Here is a 20,415-nt window from a genome sequence, read left to right as displayed (position 1 = left end):
TATAATGAGGTATAACCTCACACCAGTCAGAATGGCCATCAACAAAAATTCTACAAACGATAAATGCTGGAGAGGGTGTGGAGAAAAGGGAACCCTCCTACACGGTTGGTGGGAATGTAAACTGGTGCAGCCACTATGGAGAACAGTATGGAGGTTCCTTAAAAAACTGAAAGTAGAGCTACCATACGATCCAGCAATTCCACTCCTGGGCACATATCAGGAGAAAACCATAATTCGAAAAGATACATGTACCCCAATGTTCATTGCAGCACTATTCACAATCGCCAGGACACGGAAGCAACCTAAATGCCCATCAACAGAGGAATGGATAAAGAAGATGTGGTACGTATATACAATGGAATATTACACAGCCATAAAAAAGAACGAAATAATGCCATTTGCTGCAACATGGATGGACCTAGAGATTATCATAGTGAGTGAAGTAAGTCAGACAGAGAAAGACAAATATTATATGATATTGCTTATATGTGGAATCTAAGAAAGGGCTACAAATGAACTTATCTACAAAACCAAAACAGAGTTACAGATGTAGAAAACCAACTTATGGTTACTGGGGGGTAAGCAGGGAAGGGGGGATGGATAAATTGGAAGATTGGGACTGATACATACACACTACTATATATGAAATAGATACTAATAAGGACCTATTGTATAGCACAGGGAACTCTACTCAATACTCTGTAATGGCCTATATGGGAAAAGAATCTAAAAAAAGAGTGGATATATGTATTTTTATAACAGATTCACTTTGCTGTACACCTGAGACAACATTGTAAATCAATTATACCCCAATTTAAAAGAAATAAAGCATTCAGACAAAAAAAACAGACTGGGAGTTTGGGGTTGACATGTACACACTGCTATATTTAAAACAGATAACCAACCCTAACCTACTGTATAGCACAGGGAACTCTGCTCAATATTCTGTAATAACCTAAATGGGAAAAGAACTTGAAGAAGAGTAGATACGGGACTTCCCTGGTGGCACAGTGGTTAAGAATCTGCCTGCCAGTGCAGGGGACATGGGTTCGATCCCTGGTCCGGGAAGATCCCCTATGCCATGAAGCAACTAAGCCCATGCGCCACAACTACTGAGCCTGTGCTCTAGAGCCCGTGAGCCACAACTCTTGAGCCTGCATGCCACAACTACTGATGCCCGAGTGCCTAGAGCCTGTGCTCTGCAACAAGAGAAGCCACCAAAATAAGAAGTCCACACACCACAACGAAGAATAATCCCCACTCACTGCAACTAGAGAAAGCCCACGCGCAGCAAGACCCAATGCAGCCCAAAAAAAAAAAAAAAAAGAGTAGATACATGTATATGTGTAACTGAATCACTCTGCTGTACACCTGAAACTAACAGAACATTGTTAATCTACTCCAATATAAAATAAAAATTAGAAAAGCAAAATGTATTGAAATGATTGAAAGGGAGTTAAGGAAATTACCCTTTGCCTTAGATGCCCCCAGGAAGGTGCCAGGTCTCCCTGAGCTGGGACAGTCCCAAGTTTCTAGGCCTACCAGGAAAACATTTCTCCTTCTGACAAGTCTTCTTGTCAACCGAGGGACCCCACTAGGGTGAAAGCCAAGAGCCCCAAACAGAAGGAGGCACCGTTCCCGTCTCTGTTTACTGGGCCACAGAAAGAATTAGCATTCTGCCTGCAAGTACGCTGCTACCCACCCCTTTGCTTTGAATGCAGAGTCACTCATCTGGAAACTACAGGGTAAGAGGAATGACTCGTGTGTCCTGATACCACTATGTTCTCGCAATGCCTGCTGCTGCCTTAATCACCAAATAAAAGAGACAGAAAGGAGCCTCGAATTTTTTACTGCCGTTTTTTCCCTGTGTGTGGGCTTATGACGATGTACAGAACACCCAGTCAGGAGCCTAAGGAAGAAAAACACAGCAAAATTAGCATGATAGATGGGCTCCAGCTGGGAACAGCTACATGCAATGCCCAGGGCAAGGCTTTTTCACTCCGCACTGAGCCTGACACAGGGGCATCGGCAAGTGTGCACAGGGCAGAAGTCCTCCAAGTGGGCTACAACCTTCATGGTGCAGGCCGGCCTTTCCTGTTACACCTACATAATTTACAAGAAATAAAACGAGGTCAGTCTCCCCTCTTAACCAAGTTACTCTCCACGAAAGGACACCCAGCTGAGAAAGCAGGGCCCACAAATTCTGGTCATCCTCCCGGCTCTGCCCAATATATCGCTCGGGTACGTTCTTTCCCCTTTATGCTTGGAGGATGCCCCCAGCCTGCCTCAAAGCTCTTGGAGGGCAGGGTAATGCTCCGTATCCCCTTCTGTATCTTCCACTTGCTCACATGCTTCCTTAACCAATCCTGATGCGAGGGTGATGGAATGGCAGCTGTCATTGGTCCACATCAACCAACACCCCCAGGAGGGACCGGAAGTAACAACAAGCCTCCCAGTGCTGAAGCTTTTCCTTCTGCAATGCCTGCTTCTGCAAAACTGCACGTAGAGACTCTTCCCTGGTAGCGCAGGGGTTAAGAATCCGCCTGCCAATCCAGGGGACACGGGTTTGAGCCCTGGTCCAGGAAGATCCCACATGCTGTGGGGCAGCTAAGCTTGTGTGCCACAACTACTGAGCCTGCGCTCTAGAGCCCACGAGCCACAACTACTGAGGCTGCATGCCACAACTACTGAAGCCCGTGCTCCCCAACAAGAGAAGCCACCGCAATGAGAAACCTGCGCACTACACTGAAGAAGAGACCCCGCTCGCCACAACTAGAGAAAATCCGTGCACAGCAACGAAGACCCAACGCAGCCCCCCGCAAAAATAAATAAATAATTTTTTTAAAAGAACTGAATGTATAAGCTTCTTATTTGTTGTGTTTTAACTCCTCCCTCTTGTCTGAACCATTTCACTGGTGTTGAGACTAAGGATTAGGGTCAAAGAATAATATAATGGTCTAGCTTGTGTTTCAGAACCAGCTCTCGCCCTGCAGAGAACTCCAAGCAGCAGCTACTCTTGCCTGACACTCCTGATCCTTATTGACAAAAGGCCACAAAAAAGAAGGATATTTTGCCATTTGCAGCAACATGGATGAAGGTCAGAGGTTATCACGCTAAGTGAAGTCTGTCATACAAGAAAGACAAACACCATATGATATCACTTATATGTGGCATCTCAAAAATGATATAAATGAACTTATTTACAAAACAGAAACAGACTCACACACAGAAAACAAACTTATGGCTACCAAAGGGGAAGTGGGGGGAGTGATAACCTAGGAATTTGGAATTAACATATACAAACTACTATATATAAGATAGATAAACAGGGGCTTCCCTGGTGGCGCAGTGGTTGAAGAGTCCGCCTGCCAATGCAGGGGACACGGGTTTGTGCCCCAGTCCGGGAGGATCCCACATGCCGCGGAGCGGCTGGGCCCGTGAGCCATGGCCGCTGAGCCTGCGCGTCCGGAGCCTGTGCTCCGCAACGGGAGAGGCCACAGCAGTGAGAGGCCCGCGTACCGCAAAAAAAAAAAAAAAAAAAAAAGATAAACAACTGGATCTACTGTATAGCACAGGGAATTATACTCAGTATCTTGTAATACCTAAAATGGAAAAGAATCTGAAAATGGGAAACAAATCTGAAAAAATATGTATGTATTATGCATATATATGTATGTATAACTGAATCACTTTGCTGTACACCTGAAACTAACACAACACTGGAAATCAACTATACATTGATTTTAAGAAAAGGTGACATGGTTAGCAAACATTTGGTCCTGTCCAAAACGTCCATAAGTCATCTGGTCCATAAGATGCTTGGGCCACACCAAAATGTCCTTGAAATTTGGTCCTATCCAAAACTTCCAGGGAGACATCTGGTCCATGCCAAAAGGTCCTTGATATTTTGGTCCTGTCCAAAACCATTTGGCATGGACCAAATATGTTCATGGATGTTAGGGATAGGACCAAATTTCAAGGGCCTTTTGGCGTGGACCAAATATCTTATGGACCAAGTGTCTCATGGACATTCTGGACAGGACCAAATGTCCTGCAACGGGCGGCACAATTCTAAACTCACCACCCATCCTCCCTCCCTCAGTGAAAGTGCACGAGGTTATGGAAATAGACCTTCACTGATAAGAGATAATGTAATTTTAGTTAATGCCAATGAACTGACCATTTAATATTGGATTAAAGGAGGCTCTCATGAAAGACTTTCTTCTTAGCATTCAGTTCTATCAAGAAATGGAATGAGCTGTATTTTACAATACTGCCCAGTTGCAGAAGCTTGCTTTCTTTGGAAAGTGGTAATTCTTCCAATGCTTTCTGTCCCTACCCCTTGGGCACGTGGGTGAATCATGTTATGAGAAGTTGTCAGGAGCCCAGACTTTAGGAACGGATGCCTGAATGTGAATCCCTGCCTGCCTGTGTGACCCCTCAGCCTCCGGCTTCTCCACTGTAAAATGGGACTAAAAATAACCTCTGTCGAGGTTTAGAGTTAATGCATGTAAAATGCTGCAGACACACAGTGTGTGCCCCGGAAGTGTTAGCTTTTCTTATTAGCACTGTGTACCCTGCACTGTGCTAGGGTCTTATACTGAGCTCCATTTAGCTCCTGCAATAACCCTAGGAAGAGCGTGCTACTATTAACACCCCCATTTTACAGAGCAGGAAACTGAGGCTAGGAGAGGATTTTTTTTAAAGCTCATCTAAGGACGGAAAGTAAAAGTGGCAAGAATCAAAGCTGGGACTGTCTGATTCTAAGCCCATGCACTTCCTGCCACACCACACTACTTCCTGGATGACACACACACACACACACACACACACACACACACTGCCAAACAGTGTCACATCAGAATTAGAAAAATGTGCTTATGACTGGTAAACTGTGCCTCATTATCTAGGGATCCAAATGTCTCTCAATCAAACTGTTTCTTTTCTGAGTACAAGGACCATGTTTTTACATCTTCCCTAAAGAAAAAGCACATAGTTCTGTACACACAGTAGGGCCCTCAATGCTCACTGGCTTTACATGGAAATTCGCAGCAGAAAGTGGATCCGTGTCCTGGTTTAGAATACTTGATCAAACAATCCATATAACCCATGAATTCCCCAAAGCTTTGAAAACCTTGCCTAATATAGCTCATGTGTTCTGGAGACAACGAGAGATCTGATCTGAAGCTAAATCTCATCAAAAATACCGGGAGAGAAAACAATTCATATCAGACCTCCAGGTGGGATTAGGGGAAGGGCCTCCCACGTTGCTGCTATAAAACCCACATAGCTAGAGGCTTTGGAAGTGATACAATCTTAGTATTGTCTTTGTTTTGTCCTTGTTTTTTTCCCCCCACGTGTTACGAAGAACACTGCATTATTGCTGCTATTCTGGCGAAGAGATCTGGGTATTCCTAAACATTCTAAAACCCGTTTCCCCACCTGAGGACAAGAGGGGAGTAAGGACCAGCAGCCTCACTGCCCAGTGTCTATGCTGGGAGGTTTCCAGATAGGCGATTTGGTGGCATGGGTGCCCACGGCTCAAAGCAAATGGGGGTGGGAATAAATGGAAAGAAACTGCATACAATTGGATTTCTAAGAATTTTTAGCCAAGATTTTATTGGAATATCTATATTGGATGATCTCTGAGCATGGTAGAGCCTAAACATGCATTTGACCTCTTCCTGGTTTTGAGGTAAGCCATGCAGTAAAAAGACAGGACTAAGACTGTGGGCCTGGGGGTGACATTAAAGATGACGATGGCAAAAGCCAAACTGCTGTGGACTCAAAGTCACATCAGGACACGGTCTGGGCCTGCCAGACGGACCAAATTAGTTCTCATGTGAAGAGATATGTGTGTGGTCCGGAGAATAAGAACAGAGTCCAAGGTTTAGGAAGCCTGTATTTATCTTCCACTTCTGCTACTTGTTAGAGCTTTAGGGTGGTTTGACAAGTTACTTAACCTTATTAGGCCTTAGTTTCCTTAGCTGTAAAATGGGAATAAGGATGATACACACTTCAAACGAATGTGGAGGAGTTGATATGAGATAATGCATAGAAAAGTACTTCGCCTGGTACCGTGCACCCGAAAGTTATCAGGGCACACAGGCCACGCCCAGTGACCACTGGCCAGCACCACTGACCTTTTCATTATTGCTAATGGAAGTAGCTTATAAATGTTTTAATGGAAAATGTCCTGCATCTTCACACACAGGTAGCGATGAATACTTAAAAAATAAAAAGCTTCTTGGTGTATTTTGCGGCTGTTCCCAAAATAGCCCGCGAGGAGGGCAGGGCAGAAATGATGAGCCTCGTGTTGCAGCTGAGAAGGTGAAGGCTTAGCGAGGTGAAGGGGCTTATTGGAATCCATCAGGTAGGACCGCGCCAGCCAGGAATGCAGCTCAGGCCTCTGCCTCCTGCCCCGTCTCCGCAGCGACCTGGCGTGCAACCAAGAGGCGAGATACCCCAGAGCAGAGAGCTGGACGCCTGCCAGGGAGAGGCGGCATGAGGACTCCGTTCCAGTCTGGTCTCATCTCATCTATTCATTTGCATGTTGCTTGGATTTTACAGCCCTTGTAGGTGGTGGCCTAAGGGAGCCATGGTCCCCAGTGCCAAGTGATGTGCCTGTTAGTTCAGAATAGTCTGGGGAGTTCCTCATATTACTGTTGGTTTACCTTGGTCCTCCAGCTCCAGCAATCCTCACTCCACCCCAACCTGAGTTTGCCTACCCCTCCGGCATTGCCCTGCTCCCTGATGTTCTTAAGGAAATATTTGGGAAATTAACAGCCAATGCACACTTCCCTTGCGCCCCACAGGGGAAGATTCAGGTCTCAGAGGTCTGAGTGGCTGGGGACTTATTGTTCTCATGGCTGCCCCCGCACCAGGTGACGTGGAAGGACAGACACCCCCGGGGCTGCTGAACTGGGCGACTTCTGAGGGCTCCGTCATTCGAAAGTGGAGGATTCTGTAGGTGCCAACCAGGTAGTGGGCTCTGTGAAGGGAGGTGGGCAAACCCTTCAGCCCTGTAGGTGTTTAAGAGGCTGCCAGAGGGCGGAGGGACCTGCCAGCCACAGGCAGTGGCAGGAGGAGAGAGCAAAGAGCTTGGAGGAAGGAGGCTAGTCCTCCGGGCCTGAGTAAAGGCCTTCCTGAGACAGGACATCCCGTGTCGCCATAGGACACCACTGCTGGGCCCGTCCCCGTGCAACCTAATGATCCGTGGTCACCTACCCATCACCACCATTCACCTGGGCCCTCCCATGGGCACGCCTCTCATTCATCTTTATTACCGCAGAGCCTGGTGTGGTCACTGCCAACTCGGTCTGATCATACGAGATAGATACCATCCGACTGGCCTCTACCTTCAAAATATCCACTTTATGGGGGACTTCCCTGGCGGTCCAGTAGTTAAGACTCCACACTTCCAATGCAGGGGGCACGGGATCAATCCCTGGTCAGGGAACTAAGATCCCGCATGCCCCGCGGTGAGGCCCAAAAATAAAAATAAAATAAAATAAAACAAAATATCTACTTTATGATTCCACCTCATATACAGTAGGTGTTCAATAAATGTCCAGTGAAGGAATAAGCATGGACATGGTTCTAACAGCGCTGACATGCCAGCGACCAAGCCAGGCTTTCTGGTCAACCCGACAACAGTGCCAAGCAGCTGTGATAGCTCCATTTTCCGATGAGGAAGCTGAGATACCATATATGGAAGAGCTTAGCCCAGCGAGGATGGTTATTCCATGTTCACTGCGTGCTGATGATTATTCCAATTACTGTCCAGGGCCAACAGCTCCCTGACAGCACATCCAAGATTTAAACCCAGCCTGGCCTGGCTCTAATCAGGCTGCCTTGCCACGCAGTGTCCATCCTGGAAATGCAGTAACTGGAGGCTTCTGAAAGGAGGCCCCCGTCAACAGGGTCACCACATGGACATGTGAAAGCTATAAACCACTTGGCAAGTCCCAAACGATCAGTAATTTCTGGGTAAGGAACAAAACTGAGGGAACTGCCTTGAATTTTTTCAGCGGAGCGACGCAGTATTTCAAGGAGCACATGTGCCCCAGCCCCCTGCCTGGCCGTGCTTTCCGCTGTAGAGTGAGCACAAGCGGGGTTCGGACGGCGGCCACATGACACAGCCACGGCGGGGAAGTCGCCCCTCTTACCTCTTTGCCCTGTCTTTCTCATCTTCATCCATTAGATTGTCTCGGCAGTTTTTCCTGCAAAAAAAAAAAAGAACAGATGATGACTCTCTGATTCTCGACCTTTCTCACAGGTCTTTCTGGTTGCCATCATTTTGGTCTGATCTAAATCACATGCCTTAATCCACAGGTTCTCAAACTTTCTGGTTCCAGCAACTCTTTGCACCCTCTCAAAAATGACCGAGGACTCTGAAGACCTCTTGTGTATGTGGGTGAAAACTGAGAAATCTTAAATGTACAATATTCCATTAAGCATCAGAGAGATGTCATCAACAGAACTCCAAGAGCTTCTGGAAAAGACCACTGTATACTCAAAAGAGTAAACAGGCAAATGATATGTTAACATTAGGAAAACTGTTTTGACCTCAAGGACCCCCCCTGGGTCCCTAGATCACACTCTGGGAACTGCTTTCCGGACCCAGCTCAACAAAGCATCTGTTTATTTCAAACCTGCAAGCTGCCCGAGACGTTCTAAAGGAGAGCATTTCTTTATCTGTTCATTTAAATACACAAATTCCTCTTATGCAGCCTGGAGGGCTCGGGGCCCCAAAAAGTATAACTGCCCCCCTATCTTTAAGGCATGTACACCCCCTAGATAGTCAAGGTACACAGATGTGAAAAATGAAGTAACAATCCAGGAATGTTCTCACAGCCCCAAACCTCATCACCTGGGCCTCTACTCTCCCGCCCGGCCGCTGGCTCAAAGGCTCTTGGGCCCACTGACCTGGTGTCCCCTGCTACACGCAGGCCTGTGGTCCTTCACCCCTCAGAGCCACATCCCTGATTACTCTTCCTTCACACGTTTCCCAGAGTCCCATCTGTCTGGGGGAGGTCCCCCTCCAGCCCCTCCATGCAGAAAGACTTTCAGGGTGTCCCTGAGGCCAGAGTTGGGGGAACTGGAGGTGAAGTGTGGTGGAGATAAGGGTGGGGACCACAGAAGAAATGGAATCACCATGACCCACACGCTTCTGGTCTCTAAACAGAGGGAGGGCCTGACATCAGAACTCCAGAATCAACACTTTGCAAATGCACTAACCTTTACTCTCAAAATTCCAAGTTCCTGATCACAGTTTGTTTTTTTTTTTTAATGAAAATAACTCATTTTATGAAAAGGCCAGTATGAATTTTGTAACAAAAGTAGACAAGGATATTAACAGAAAGAATTATTCTAGGTCAATCTCATTCATGAAAATGAATATAAGAATTCTCAACCAAACAGCAAATCCAATAGAACCACACATAAAAATTGTAACATTTGGGCTTCCCTGGTGGCACAGTGGTTGAGAGTCCGCCTGCCGATGCAGGGGACACAGGTTCGTGCCCCAGTCCGGGAAGATCCCACATGCCGCGGAGCGGCTAGGCCCGTGAGCCATGGCCGCTGAGCCTGCGCGTCCGGAGCCTGTGCTCCGCAATGGGAGAGGCCACAACAGTGAGAGGCCCGCATACCGCAAAAAAAAAAAAAAAAAAAAAAAAAAAAAAATTGTAACATTAGATAAAAATTTGTAATGGGACAAATGAATCTTTTCTCTGAGATAATTTTGTTTTGTAGTTTTTGGTCTGCTGTGAGCCCAGGCATGAGTCTGAGGCAAAGAGGAAAAGGAATTCTGCAGTCACAGCTCCTATTTACTTACAAGACCCATTCGGTTAATAGCAGGCATATTTTAGTGACAGATTCGCAAGAAACCCCATTCAGCAGTTGAGGCCTGTGGCATAATTAGAATGGGGTTAGCATATCTGCAAACAGGCATCTGCTTAATGTTTCCCAGATGGAATCTGTTCAGAGCTTTAAGACATGAAAAATGCAGTCCATTTGTTTAATGATGTGCTACCCCAGGTCTGCACTCCATGGAAAGCGGTGGCTGCCCGTGTGCTGAGGGCACGAGCCCGCATCCAGCCATGGTAAAAGGGTAAAAGCCGTGCCCCTTACCAGGTACCCCTGGACAGAGCACGTTTACGGGAGGATGTGGGCTTTGGTCTGCTTTGCTGAGGATCTGGAATCCTGTTTGGATGACAGGGGCTGCTTTGTCATACATGAAACGTTGTAGAAACACTTACAAATGACTAATAGCTACTCTGTATCAACTGCGGCAGCTCTGATTCCTCTCTCTCTGTTCTTAAACACTTCCTGAATCCGTGAAGCCCTGATGTTCTACACCCACGTTCTCTTCTTTCCCATCCCTCCCATTTCCTTGCCCTATTCCTGTCACCTGACCCCTAAGTCACTCTGCTCCACTGCACCTGAGGGAAGAGAACACACCTGAGTTGTGCTCCCCAGGAGCACCTGCCCCAGAAGCTTCACACCAATGTCCTGTTTTGTCACACCTGTTGTCTCCCATGCCTTCCTCATATCCATCAACAGAGGAATGGATAAAGAAGATGTGGTACATATATACAATGGAGTACTACTCAGCCATAAAAAAGAACGAAATGATGCCATTTGCAGCAATATGGATGGACCTAGAGATTCTCATACTAAGTGAAGTAAGTCAGACAGAGAAAAACAAATATCACATGACACCACTTATATGCGGAATCTCAAAAAATGATACAAATGAACTTATTTACAAAATAGAAATAGACTCGCAGACTTCAAAAACAAACTTATGGTTACCAAAGGGGAAAGGTTGGGGGGAGGGATAAATTAGGAGTTTGGGATTAACATATACACACTACTATACATAAAATAGATAAACAACAGGACCTACAATATAGCACATGAAACTCTACTCAATATTCTGTAATAACCTATATGGGAAAAGAATCTGAAAAAGAACAGATATATGTATATGTATAACTGATTCACTTTGTTGTACACCTAAAATTAACACAACATTTTAAATCAACTATACTCCAATATAAAAGAAAAATTAAATTAAAAAGTTAAGCACACATAAAAAAACAATTGCGGTAATGTACACATAACTTAAAATTTGCCATTTTAAACTCTACAGCTCAGTAGCATTAAGTATATTCCTACTGTGGTGCAACCATCACCACCGTCCATCTCCAGAGCTCTTTTTATCTTGCAAAACTGAAACTCTGTCCCCATTAAACACTGACTCCCCACTTTCCTTCATCCAACCCCTCATGACCACCATTCTACTTTCCGTCTCCACGATTCTGACGACTCTAGGGCCCTCATACAGGTGGAATTATACAGGATTTGTCCTTTTGTAATGGGTTTGTGTCATTTAGCATAATGCCCCGAGGTTCATCATGCCTTGGCATGTGTCAGAATCTCCTTCCTTTGTGAGGCTGAATCATATTCCACTGTAGGTATGGACCACCTTTTGTTTACCCATCCTCTGTTGATGGACCCTGGGTTGCCTGCACCTTTGGACCATTATGAGGAACATGGGTGTCCCTCCCCCCTTGTATCTTTGAGTCACTCTTTTAATTCATTATGTGGAGGAGCTGGAGGGGCCCAAAGTGCACAAGAAAGAGGGAAAAGGGGAAGAAAAGTAGTCCTGTGAGGTTGGGTGAAAGGAACAACAGAGAAGTTTAAGGGGTGACAGCGACTTTTCCCAATTGTATAAAGAGTTTCCAATTAAGAGGGGATTAGGAGCTTGGGATTAAAATATACACATTACTATATATGAAATAGATAACCAACAAGGACCTACTGTATAGCACAGGGAACTATACTCAATGTCTTGTAATAACTATAATGGAAGAGAATGTAAAAGAATACATATATCTATATATATCTATATATCTGAATCACTTTACTGTATAACTGAAGGTAACACAACATTATAAATCAACTATATTTCAACAAAAAAAACTTTTAAAAAAGAATTTCCAATTAAAAAGGATTTTGAGCAGCAGTTTTTGTTTTGTTTTGTTTTGTTTTTTTAATGACCACAGAAGGCCAGGGAAGAGAAAATGAGCTGCAATGAAGGCAAAGGAGATTCTGTGTAGAGCTGAGAAAATAACCGTTGATATGATTAACCCCCAAAGTGAACAACGGTGCAAAGCGCCAGTATTTTTACTCCAGATAACCACACATCCTAGATGGGCTAGACATTTAGGGGTTTCTTCGTCACAGTCCCAACAGGAAACAGGACTTAACTGCAAGGAGGCTGTGTGTAAAGGTGTGTGGAGGTGGGGTGGCTAGGGAAACCAGGAGAGATGCTGCAGGTACCTAGGGCTGGTGTCAGCAGAGCTGTTGACACCTCTGTGCATCAAGGGACAAGAGGGAACTGGTTACCTGGACCTGGAAGGAGCATGTCATATAGGAGAGGTGGCATTTGGTGGAGGGATGCAGTCAGCCTGAAGAAACCTTGTAAGAAGGGAGACGAGGGGATAAATACCTCACCTCCTCGTCCGCCCTCCCCAGTCTCTCACTTGTGTCTCCTGTTGGCCACACCACCCAGAAGACAGAGAGGGAGGCTACTTCTGACATCCTCACAGGGGAGCCTCCGGGGCAGACAGGATGGTGGGGACGGGTAGAGGGGCACAGGGAGGAGACCCCGCCCACCCAGTACATTTCATTTCTTGGGGGCTCTTCCAGTTCTGGGTTTCTTGGCTTTTTCTGGAACACAAACTATTTGGAGTCTTTTTACACCTTGTAACATCTCCCGAAATTTCAAGTACGGGCATCTGCATCTACTAACTGACCACTCAAGAAATAATAACCAATGAGAATGATGAGAGGCTGAGGAAAAGAGAGCCTGGAACTATTGGAACAACAAAATCTGTAACGATGGATAGTAACCCAGAGAATAAACTAAATATCCATGAGTCCACTGGTACAAATAAATAATTAAAGGAATAAATAAATGGAGGAGGGGACAGGTTTCCCTTACAGAAGAATTTCAATTAATAAATGTAGAAGGAAGAAGGGAAATCAAAGATCACCGTCAGTACACCAAAGTAATAACTGTTGCAGGCAAAACCCACTGAGGGATGCCGAAATTAACGGGCAAAAGTTTGAGGAGAATCAGGTTATTTGCATAGTTCAAAGTATCTCCCTCAAGACATTTATTAATTATAAAAGAAAAATAGTAACTTTATAAGTAGAGAAGATTGGCAGATACCACCTTCACCCGGGGTCAAAATTAACCTCACCAGGATAAGTTATATCCAAGTGTTTTGGTGGAAATAAGCACTCATTCTTTCGGGTATACACAACTAAGAGTGTACCTGCTGGATCACAGTATAGCCATGTGCTTACTATATTAGAAACTGCCCCACTGTTTCCCAAGGTGACTGTACACTTTTATATTTGCACCAGTAGCACATGAGAGTTCCAGAGGCTCCACGTTCTCACCCAACACTTGGTTATGTCTTCTTAATTTTAGTCATTCTAGTGGGTATGTTTTGGGATCTCAAGGGGATTTGACTTTCCATCTCCCTGATGATTAATGATGTTGAGCATCTTTTCATGGACTTATATGCTGTCTAGACAGCTTCTTTTGTGATGCGTCTGTTCAAGTGTTTGGCCCACTTTTCTTTCTTTTCCTTCCTCTTTTTTAAAGAAATTGGGCTGTTTATCTTCATCATACTCATCTGTAGAAGCTTCTCTCTTTTGGATATAAGTACTGTGCCAGATATATGTATTGTGGACATTTTCTGCCAGCCTGTGGCTGCTCTCTTAACTTTCTTGATGATGTCTTTTGATGAACGGTTTTTAATTTTGATAAAGTGTAATTTATATATTTTTTATTTTTGTGTCCTAAGAAGTCTTTGCCACCTCAGTGTCATGAAGAATGATCCTACGTTTTCTTGTAGAAGCTTTATCATTTTAGCTTTTACACTGATTTACACTCCATTGCAAATTAAATTTTATGTGTGGTGTAAGATAGTGGTCAAGGATCACCTTTTTTCCCCCATCTGTACACTCACCTGTTCCAGGATCATTTATTGAAAAGATATTTCTTTCCCAATTGCATTGTCACTTTGTCAAATATCTTGTGTGATCCTATATCCGTGTGTCTGTACAGAATCTCTTTCAGTTCTATTTATCTATAGGGTATCCTTAAAGTTCAGACACATAGGATAAACTTATTTTTTTTAAATACAATTTTTTTTCTTAATTTCATTTTTGGGGTATTCATTGCTAGTATACTGAAATACAATTGACTTTTTTTCCCATGCCGCACAGCTTATGCAATCTTAGTTCCCCAGCCAAGGATTGAACCTGGGCCCTTGGCAGTGAGAGCATGGAGTCCTAACCGCTGTACTGCCAGGGAATTCCCTAAACGTATTTTTAAAAGTAAACTTTATTTTTTAGAACAATTTTAGATTTATAGAAAATGCAAAGACAGTATTGAGAGTTCCCACATATCCTGCACCCAGTTTCCCATTATAAATACCTTACACCACTATGGTGTATTTGTCACAATTAACGAACCAATACTGATACCGATACATTATCATTAAGTAAAGTCCACACTTCATTTATATTTTCTTAGTTTTTATCTAATGTCCTTGCTCTGTCCCAGTATCCCATCCAGGAAACCACACTCCATCTAGCTGTCATGTCTCCTCAGGCTCCTCTTGGCTATGACAGTTTCTCAGACTTTCCTTGTTTTTTATGACCTTGACCATTTTGAGGAATACTTGTAGACTGTCCCTCAATGTGGGTTTGTCTGGTGTTTTTCCCAGATTGGGCAGATGGGTTTTTAGGAGAAAGCCCACAGAGGTGAAGTATCATTCTTTTTTTTCCTTTTTTGGCCGCGCGGCATGTGGGATCTTAGTTCCCTGACCAGGGATCAAACCTACACCCCCTGCATTGGAAGCACGAAGTCTTAACCACTGGACCGCCAGGGAAGTCCTCAAGTACCACTCTCATCACATCATCTCAAGGGTATTAAGAGGCTGTATCACTGTTAAGTTGACCGTGGTCACCCGCTGAAGTAGCAATAAACTTATCTTCAAATCGTACTGTAGTTACATTTACATGTAATATGTACAACGTGTTTTTCTTCAACTTCCAAGTATCCTGTTTTCAGATGAAGTATCTCTAAACTGAAGATGGTAGGTCCAATTATTAGTCTCAAAAAAAGTACACAAAATGCACGATTTCCCCTGTGTTTTGAGACTTTGATATATAATTATTGAACTCTGATCAGATTAACAGTTGGACCTATGTTTAAACTTAGAGGTACTTCACCTGGAAACACACTGAGCATTTTATTTGAAAACATAAGGAACCTGCTGTTTAAGTAAAGTTATCTTATGTTGCAGATCCTGCGGCATCTTGTATTTGTCTGTTTCTATGCCAGAACCACACTATCTTAACTCCTGGAGTTCTATAGGAATTCTTGACATCAATGGAGTGTGAGCCTTCCAACTTTGTTCTTCCTTCTCAAGACTCTTGGCTATTTTAGGCCTTTGCATTTCCAAGTAAGTTTTAGAATTGACATTGTCAATTTCTATACAAATGCCTGCTGTGATGTTTATTGGGATTGTCTTTCTGTGAAGAGACACAGAGGTGTGGTCACCTAAGCACTAAGATGACATCCACATGCGATGTTCTATGATTCAATAGATATTCCCTGAGAGCCTGGGCAATGCCCCCGCTCCCATGGCGCTTAGGTGGTAGGGGGCAGGCAGGTGGTGAGGGCAAGCCACAGGCACTTACGTAAGTAAACATATGGCTTGTCATTGGTTATAAGTGGTGTGGAGAAAGATAAAGGAGAACCTGGGGGAACAGGGAGTGCTCTGGTGGGCTGGGGCCGTGGTCTGGGAGAACCTGGGGGAACAGGGAGTACTTTAGGAGAACCACCGGCCTCACTGATAAGTGATATGTGAGCCATAGCCTGAGAGAAGACAGGGCGTGAGTGTACAGACAGCAACAAGAGCCAGAAACAAGAGGCCATCGTGGTGGATGGGGTTAGAGAGGGGCGGCACGCCAGGGAGACTGGATGGAGTCTAGCCTTTGCTTGGAGTGAGACGGGAAAGGCATTGCAGGTTTGGATCAGAGGAGTGATGGAGACCTACCTCCGAGGACAGCCGTGACTTTTAAATGAGCTTAATTAAGTCGGCACGTGTGACAGGACCAGCACAAGCCTGGCAGACGCTCAACATCCGGTTCCCCATTTGGATGGCAAGGATTAGGTACAAGGCGTCTTTACCCATTACCCAGGCCACGATGCCTAGCCCAGCTCCTTACCCGTGTCAGGTGCTCAATGAACATATGAGGAATGAAGGAGAGAAGGGAGGGAGGGAGGGAGCAAGAGAGGGGGACCCAGCCAGGACCAAAAGCCCTGTCTGAATTCCCACAATACGGACTAATACCGACTCCCACACACCCCTCAGTGATCACGGTTAATCCAGGTACAGTGACGTGCTGATGACCAAAAATTAAAACAAACATTGCCATGTGTGCAGGAGCTATTGACCAAAGGGAAAATCCACTCTGAGCAGTACCTTCAGGAGAAGCCAGTGGCTCCCTCACCAGCCCTCGGCCACCGCTACGTTCCGGAAAAGCGTCATCTCATTTCCTCTCCATCCGTTCTGTCGGTGGAATGGACCATGGTCTCCTCCCCTAAATAATTGGCCCCTGAGCTGCCCTGGGACCCCCGGCTCTGCAGATAGAGCCCACCCTGGACTGCATCTCCTCGGGCTGACCTGACCCATTGCCTGCTCGGGACGTGTGGGCTCCTGACCTCAGAGGCAGCCCAATTTCGATTTCAATTCCGACCCACTTGTTCCATTTGACCTGAAGCAAATCCCTTAGACTTCATGAGGTCACCAGGCAGAGAGCATGTGAGGCGTAAGTGACAGGGTGCATGTGTGCAAGGAGGGCCAGGGTGCCCCCCTAAGCACAGAGGCCCCCGTTCACCCCACTTCTGCCCTGCGTAACCACCCTAACCTCTGTATGCCCTCTGTGGTCCTGAGCCTCCGCGGAGGCAGGTGCGTCCAGCCTCATCCGTTCTCCTTCTCTGCCTTAAATTTCAATGCACACACTCTCTGCCCAATGAGGTCACCATGGGTGAACGGGGTGCCACAGACCTCAGGTTTCAGAGGGGCACTCCTGACCAGGGAAGAGAGGGCTGGTTTTTTTGGGGGGGAGCTTTTCCAGCAGAGGCACCAGACACATGCTCTAGAGACCCCCACCTCCAGAGACCACCTATGGCTGCCGGCGAGCAGGGCCGCAGAGTCCCTCACTCATTTGGCCCTGGCGCAAAAGGGGCAGCCTCGAAAACGTGTGTGTGTGTGTGTGTGTGTGTGTGTGTGTGTGTGTGTGTGTGTGTGTGTGTGTGTGTGTGTGTGTGTGTGTGTGTAGGCATGGTGGAAAGACAGACAGACATACACGCCCAGGGGGTGCTGCCTGCAGCATCTAGTGATAATAGAAACTTGGTCCTTGTGAGGATGGGAGGGAGGGAGAGGAGAAAGTGAAAGAAACAGAGGTTGAAATGACCGAGGACATCCTCGATGAGCATCTAGTGACCTAACTGAATAGAAGGACCCAAATGAGGTCGGCAAATCCCCATTGCCTAAGTGAAATTTCCGCCCCCAAGGGCGCTCTCTCACAGGCACCTACTACACTATGGATCACAACGCTGGCCCTTGAACAGGGACCAGCAAGTGGCAGTGTGACCGCTTTCTCATGCCACATCTGCCCTGGGGAGCACAGTGTGTCAGCAGGGAGACAAGAGATTAATGTATCCTACGGGGGACAGGGACCCCCCCGGGGACTGGCCGCTCACTCCTGGGGCTCCAGGAGTGGAAAGGTATGTCATTCTCCTAAAGCAGGGGTTGGCAACACTTTTCTGTAAAGGGCCACCCGCTGAGTACTTCAGATGCAGCCCATCCAGTCTCTGCTGTAACCACTCAACTCTGCCATCATGGTGTGAAAGAAGCCACAGGTGGTGTGTCAGCAAGCGTGTATGTCCGTGTCAACAAAACTTTATTTGTAAAAACAAGATGGGGACCAGAAAGAATCACTCGAATCGGTGCTCAGCCTTCCTCTCCAGTGTCTTTTCTCATTTTGAACTTTTTGTACAGCCTTAAGAGGCCCAGTGCGTCACTCCACATCATCATGAATTTCCCCTGAAATGACTACCCTATAAGCCTATTGCATTGCAAGGCCCATGTTTTTTCAAACTAAAATCATGACCTTTTAAAATTGGTGGAGAAATGGTTTGAATCACAGGCCCCAAGGTAGCTGGAAACTCTGAATATTCCTCCTCACTGTACCGACCAAACCTGGTGACTTTCGATCATGAGAAAGAAAAAAACACTGCAAACGAGAGCAAATGGCAATCCAAGGGGGCATCGCCACGCAGGCATCTCCCCAGTCGGCTGGGGCTTATTTACCAATAGCGAGTATGCCTTCTGCCCTCCCAGCCTGCCCCCCGAGAAGGCACCTCACGTCGCTTTGGATTAACATCTGGATCTCCCACGTGGGAGCTCGATAATGATTTTTCCTCATTATATTTAAGAAATAAAAAGGCTTTGAGAAACAGTCACTGATGAGCTACGGCGCTGACTTGTCTCCCTTGGTCCTTTGGGGGAAGCTAGGAAATAACTTCCACATTGTAATTCTTCCTCTCCAGGGCACATCATTTTGATTGCAATGATTCATTCACTGGGAAAAATAACAGTTCTTCTAAAGGAGATGGAGAATGCCAACCTGAGAGCTGCCCGCTCCTGCAACCCCCATTCCCCTCCAGCTGGGGAATTCTCAGCGTGATCTCTCACATTGCGCAAATTGGGAACGTCAAGGTGGACGGGTCCATCCTTCACCGAAGCTTTACCAAAGCTTCCCCCTCCCCCCTCCCCCCTCCCCCACAGCTGGCTGGGGGCCTCACAGAGCCAGACTCCCAGGAGAAACCAAAGAGAGACCCTCACTCAGCAAACTTCCGTGATCCTATGAGAATTATCTCACAAGCATCTCCAAGGTCAAGGTCTGCCTGTTATGATCACGATGCCCCCCCTTCATGCTTTCCTTTTTCCAAGGGTCTGATGATTCACTACTCAGGGAAACAGTGACATAAGCAATGAAGGAATGGAAGGAGAAAGTTAGAAATTTGGTATTAAGTAAATTTGCAATGACATCGTTCGGTCAGCAAAGAATTTCCAAAATAGAAATCGTTACCATATCCTGATCGACGGGTCAATCTAACGTGACAGGTGATTCTTGCAACCTCTGGAACTTACGCTCCGATCACGATTCCTTTTAGTGGCCCCTTTCTAAAGAATTTAGACTGCACGGTGTAAACCGAGTCAACCAGAGAATCTGATGGGTGACAGTGCGTGCTCAGGATGTGGACAACAGACGCCTATAAAAATCAGCAAGGGGGGGAAGGAGATTTATGAGTCATACTCGGAACTGCGTCAGTGCAGGCCTTTGTTGGGAGCCACCGTTCAGCTGCCACAGACAAACCGGAATGAATCCATAAGACGCTGCTGCAGCCCGGCATCTCCGGCCACCTAACCATTGGTCCTAACGCTCCTCTGGGCGTGGGAGCGCTCACCCTAATGGACTCAAGTTTGCAAAGAGAGCACACGAAAAAGAAGATGTCCTTGAGATGAGAAGTCATGTTTGTTTCAGACACCCAGGCTGTGGAGTCTGTGGTTTAATATCAGAGCTTCAAATAACATTTAATAAAAATGGGGGATGCTTCTGTAACTGCTAACTGTGGGACGCAGCAGAATTAGTTTGGAAGCTAATGAGATCTAGGTTTGTGTGTCCTCCTGCCTCTTTCCTTCACTCAGTGCGGTGGTCCAGACAGAGCCTGGGGAATGAGGAGCTCATCTGTAAATGGGGGACGATCCCCACTTTCCACCACCCTCCTGAGAACCCAACAGGACAGCTCATCTGTGTAAAGCACTTAGCAGAGGGCGGGCTGGGCAAGAAAGGTGAACCACCTCCTTTCCATGGTTCAGTGAGCAGAAGCCATGACTTTGGAATGACAGCAGGTCAGCATCTTCAGAGTCGCAGGTAACTTACCTACTGCTGCACACCTGGTTGGTACCAAGCACTGCCTTCCCTCTTCTCCCATCAGTGCAATCACTTCTTTTCTTTACAGTTTAAACAGAGAGCACGGCCCTCCCTGCAAAGCCAGGGAGCTCCAGCCTACCACCTCTGCTCAGAGCTCAGGGGCTGCAGGGGCCCCACAGAACACCCTTCCTAATGCTTCCAACTGTACCACAACTTTCCATGCTTACTTTTCACAGGTACCCATGAAGTTAGATCATCCTACAATCCTTCTGTCCACTCCCTACAAACAATTCAGCTGAGCTCAGCTCCCCTGGG

General features: G+C 46.1%; 1 protein-coding gene across 2 annotated transcripts in view; it reads right to left on the bottom strand.

The window, feature by feature from the left end:
• Nucleotides 1-20,415, bottom strand: part of NPAS2 (neuronal PAS domain protein 2) — a 179,959-nt gene that overhangs the window by 92,008 nt on the left and 67,536 nt on the right. The window contains exon 2 of one of the 2 annotated variants that reach the window (XM_082672900.1): nucleotides 8,169-8,222. In XM_082672900.1, coding sequence (XP_082529026.1) covers nucleotides 8,169-8,200 — 32 coding nt within the window. In that variant the 5' untranslated portion in view covers nucleotides 8,201-8,222. Of the gene's footprint in view, nucleotides 1-8,168; nucleotides 8,223-20,415 lie in introns of those variants that run through there. The other variant, XM_082672899.1, reaches the window with a different exon arrangement.

This window comes from Grampus griseus (assembly GCF_964374135.1).
Source record: "Grampus griseus genome assembly, chromosome: 15".
Taxonomy (NCBI): domain Eukaryota; kingdom Metazoa; phylum Chordata; class Mammalia; order Artiodactyla; family Delphinidae; genus Grampus; species Grampus griseus.
Note: the sequence above shows the minus strand (reverse complement) of the source record. Positions and strands in the feature narration are given on the sequence as shown.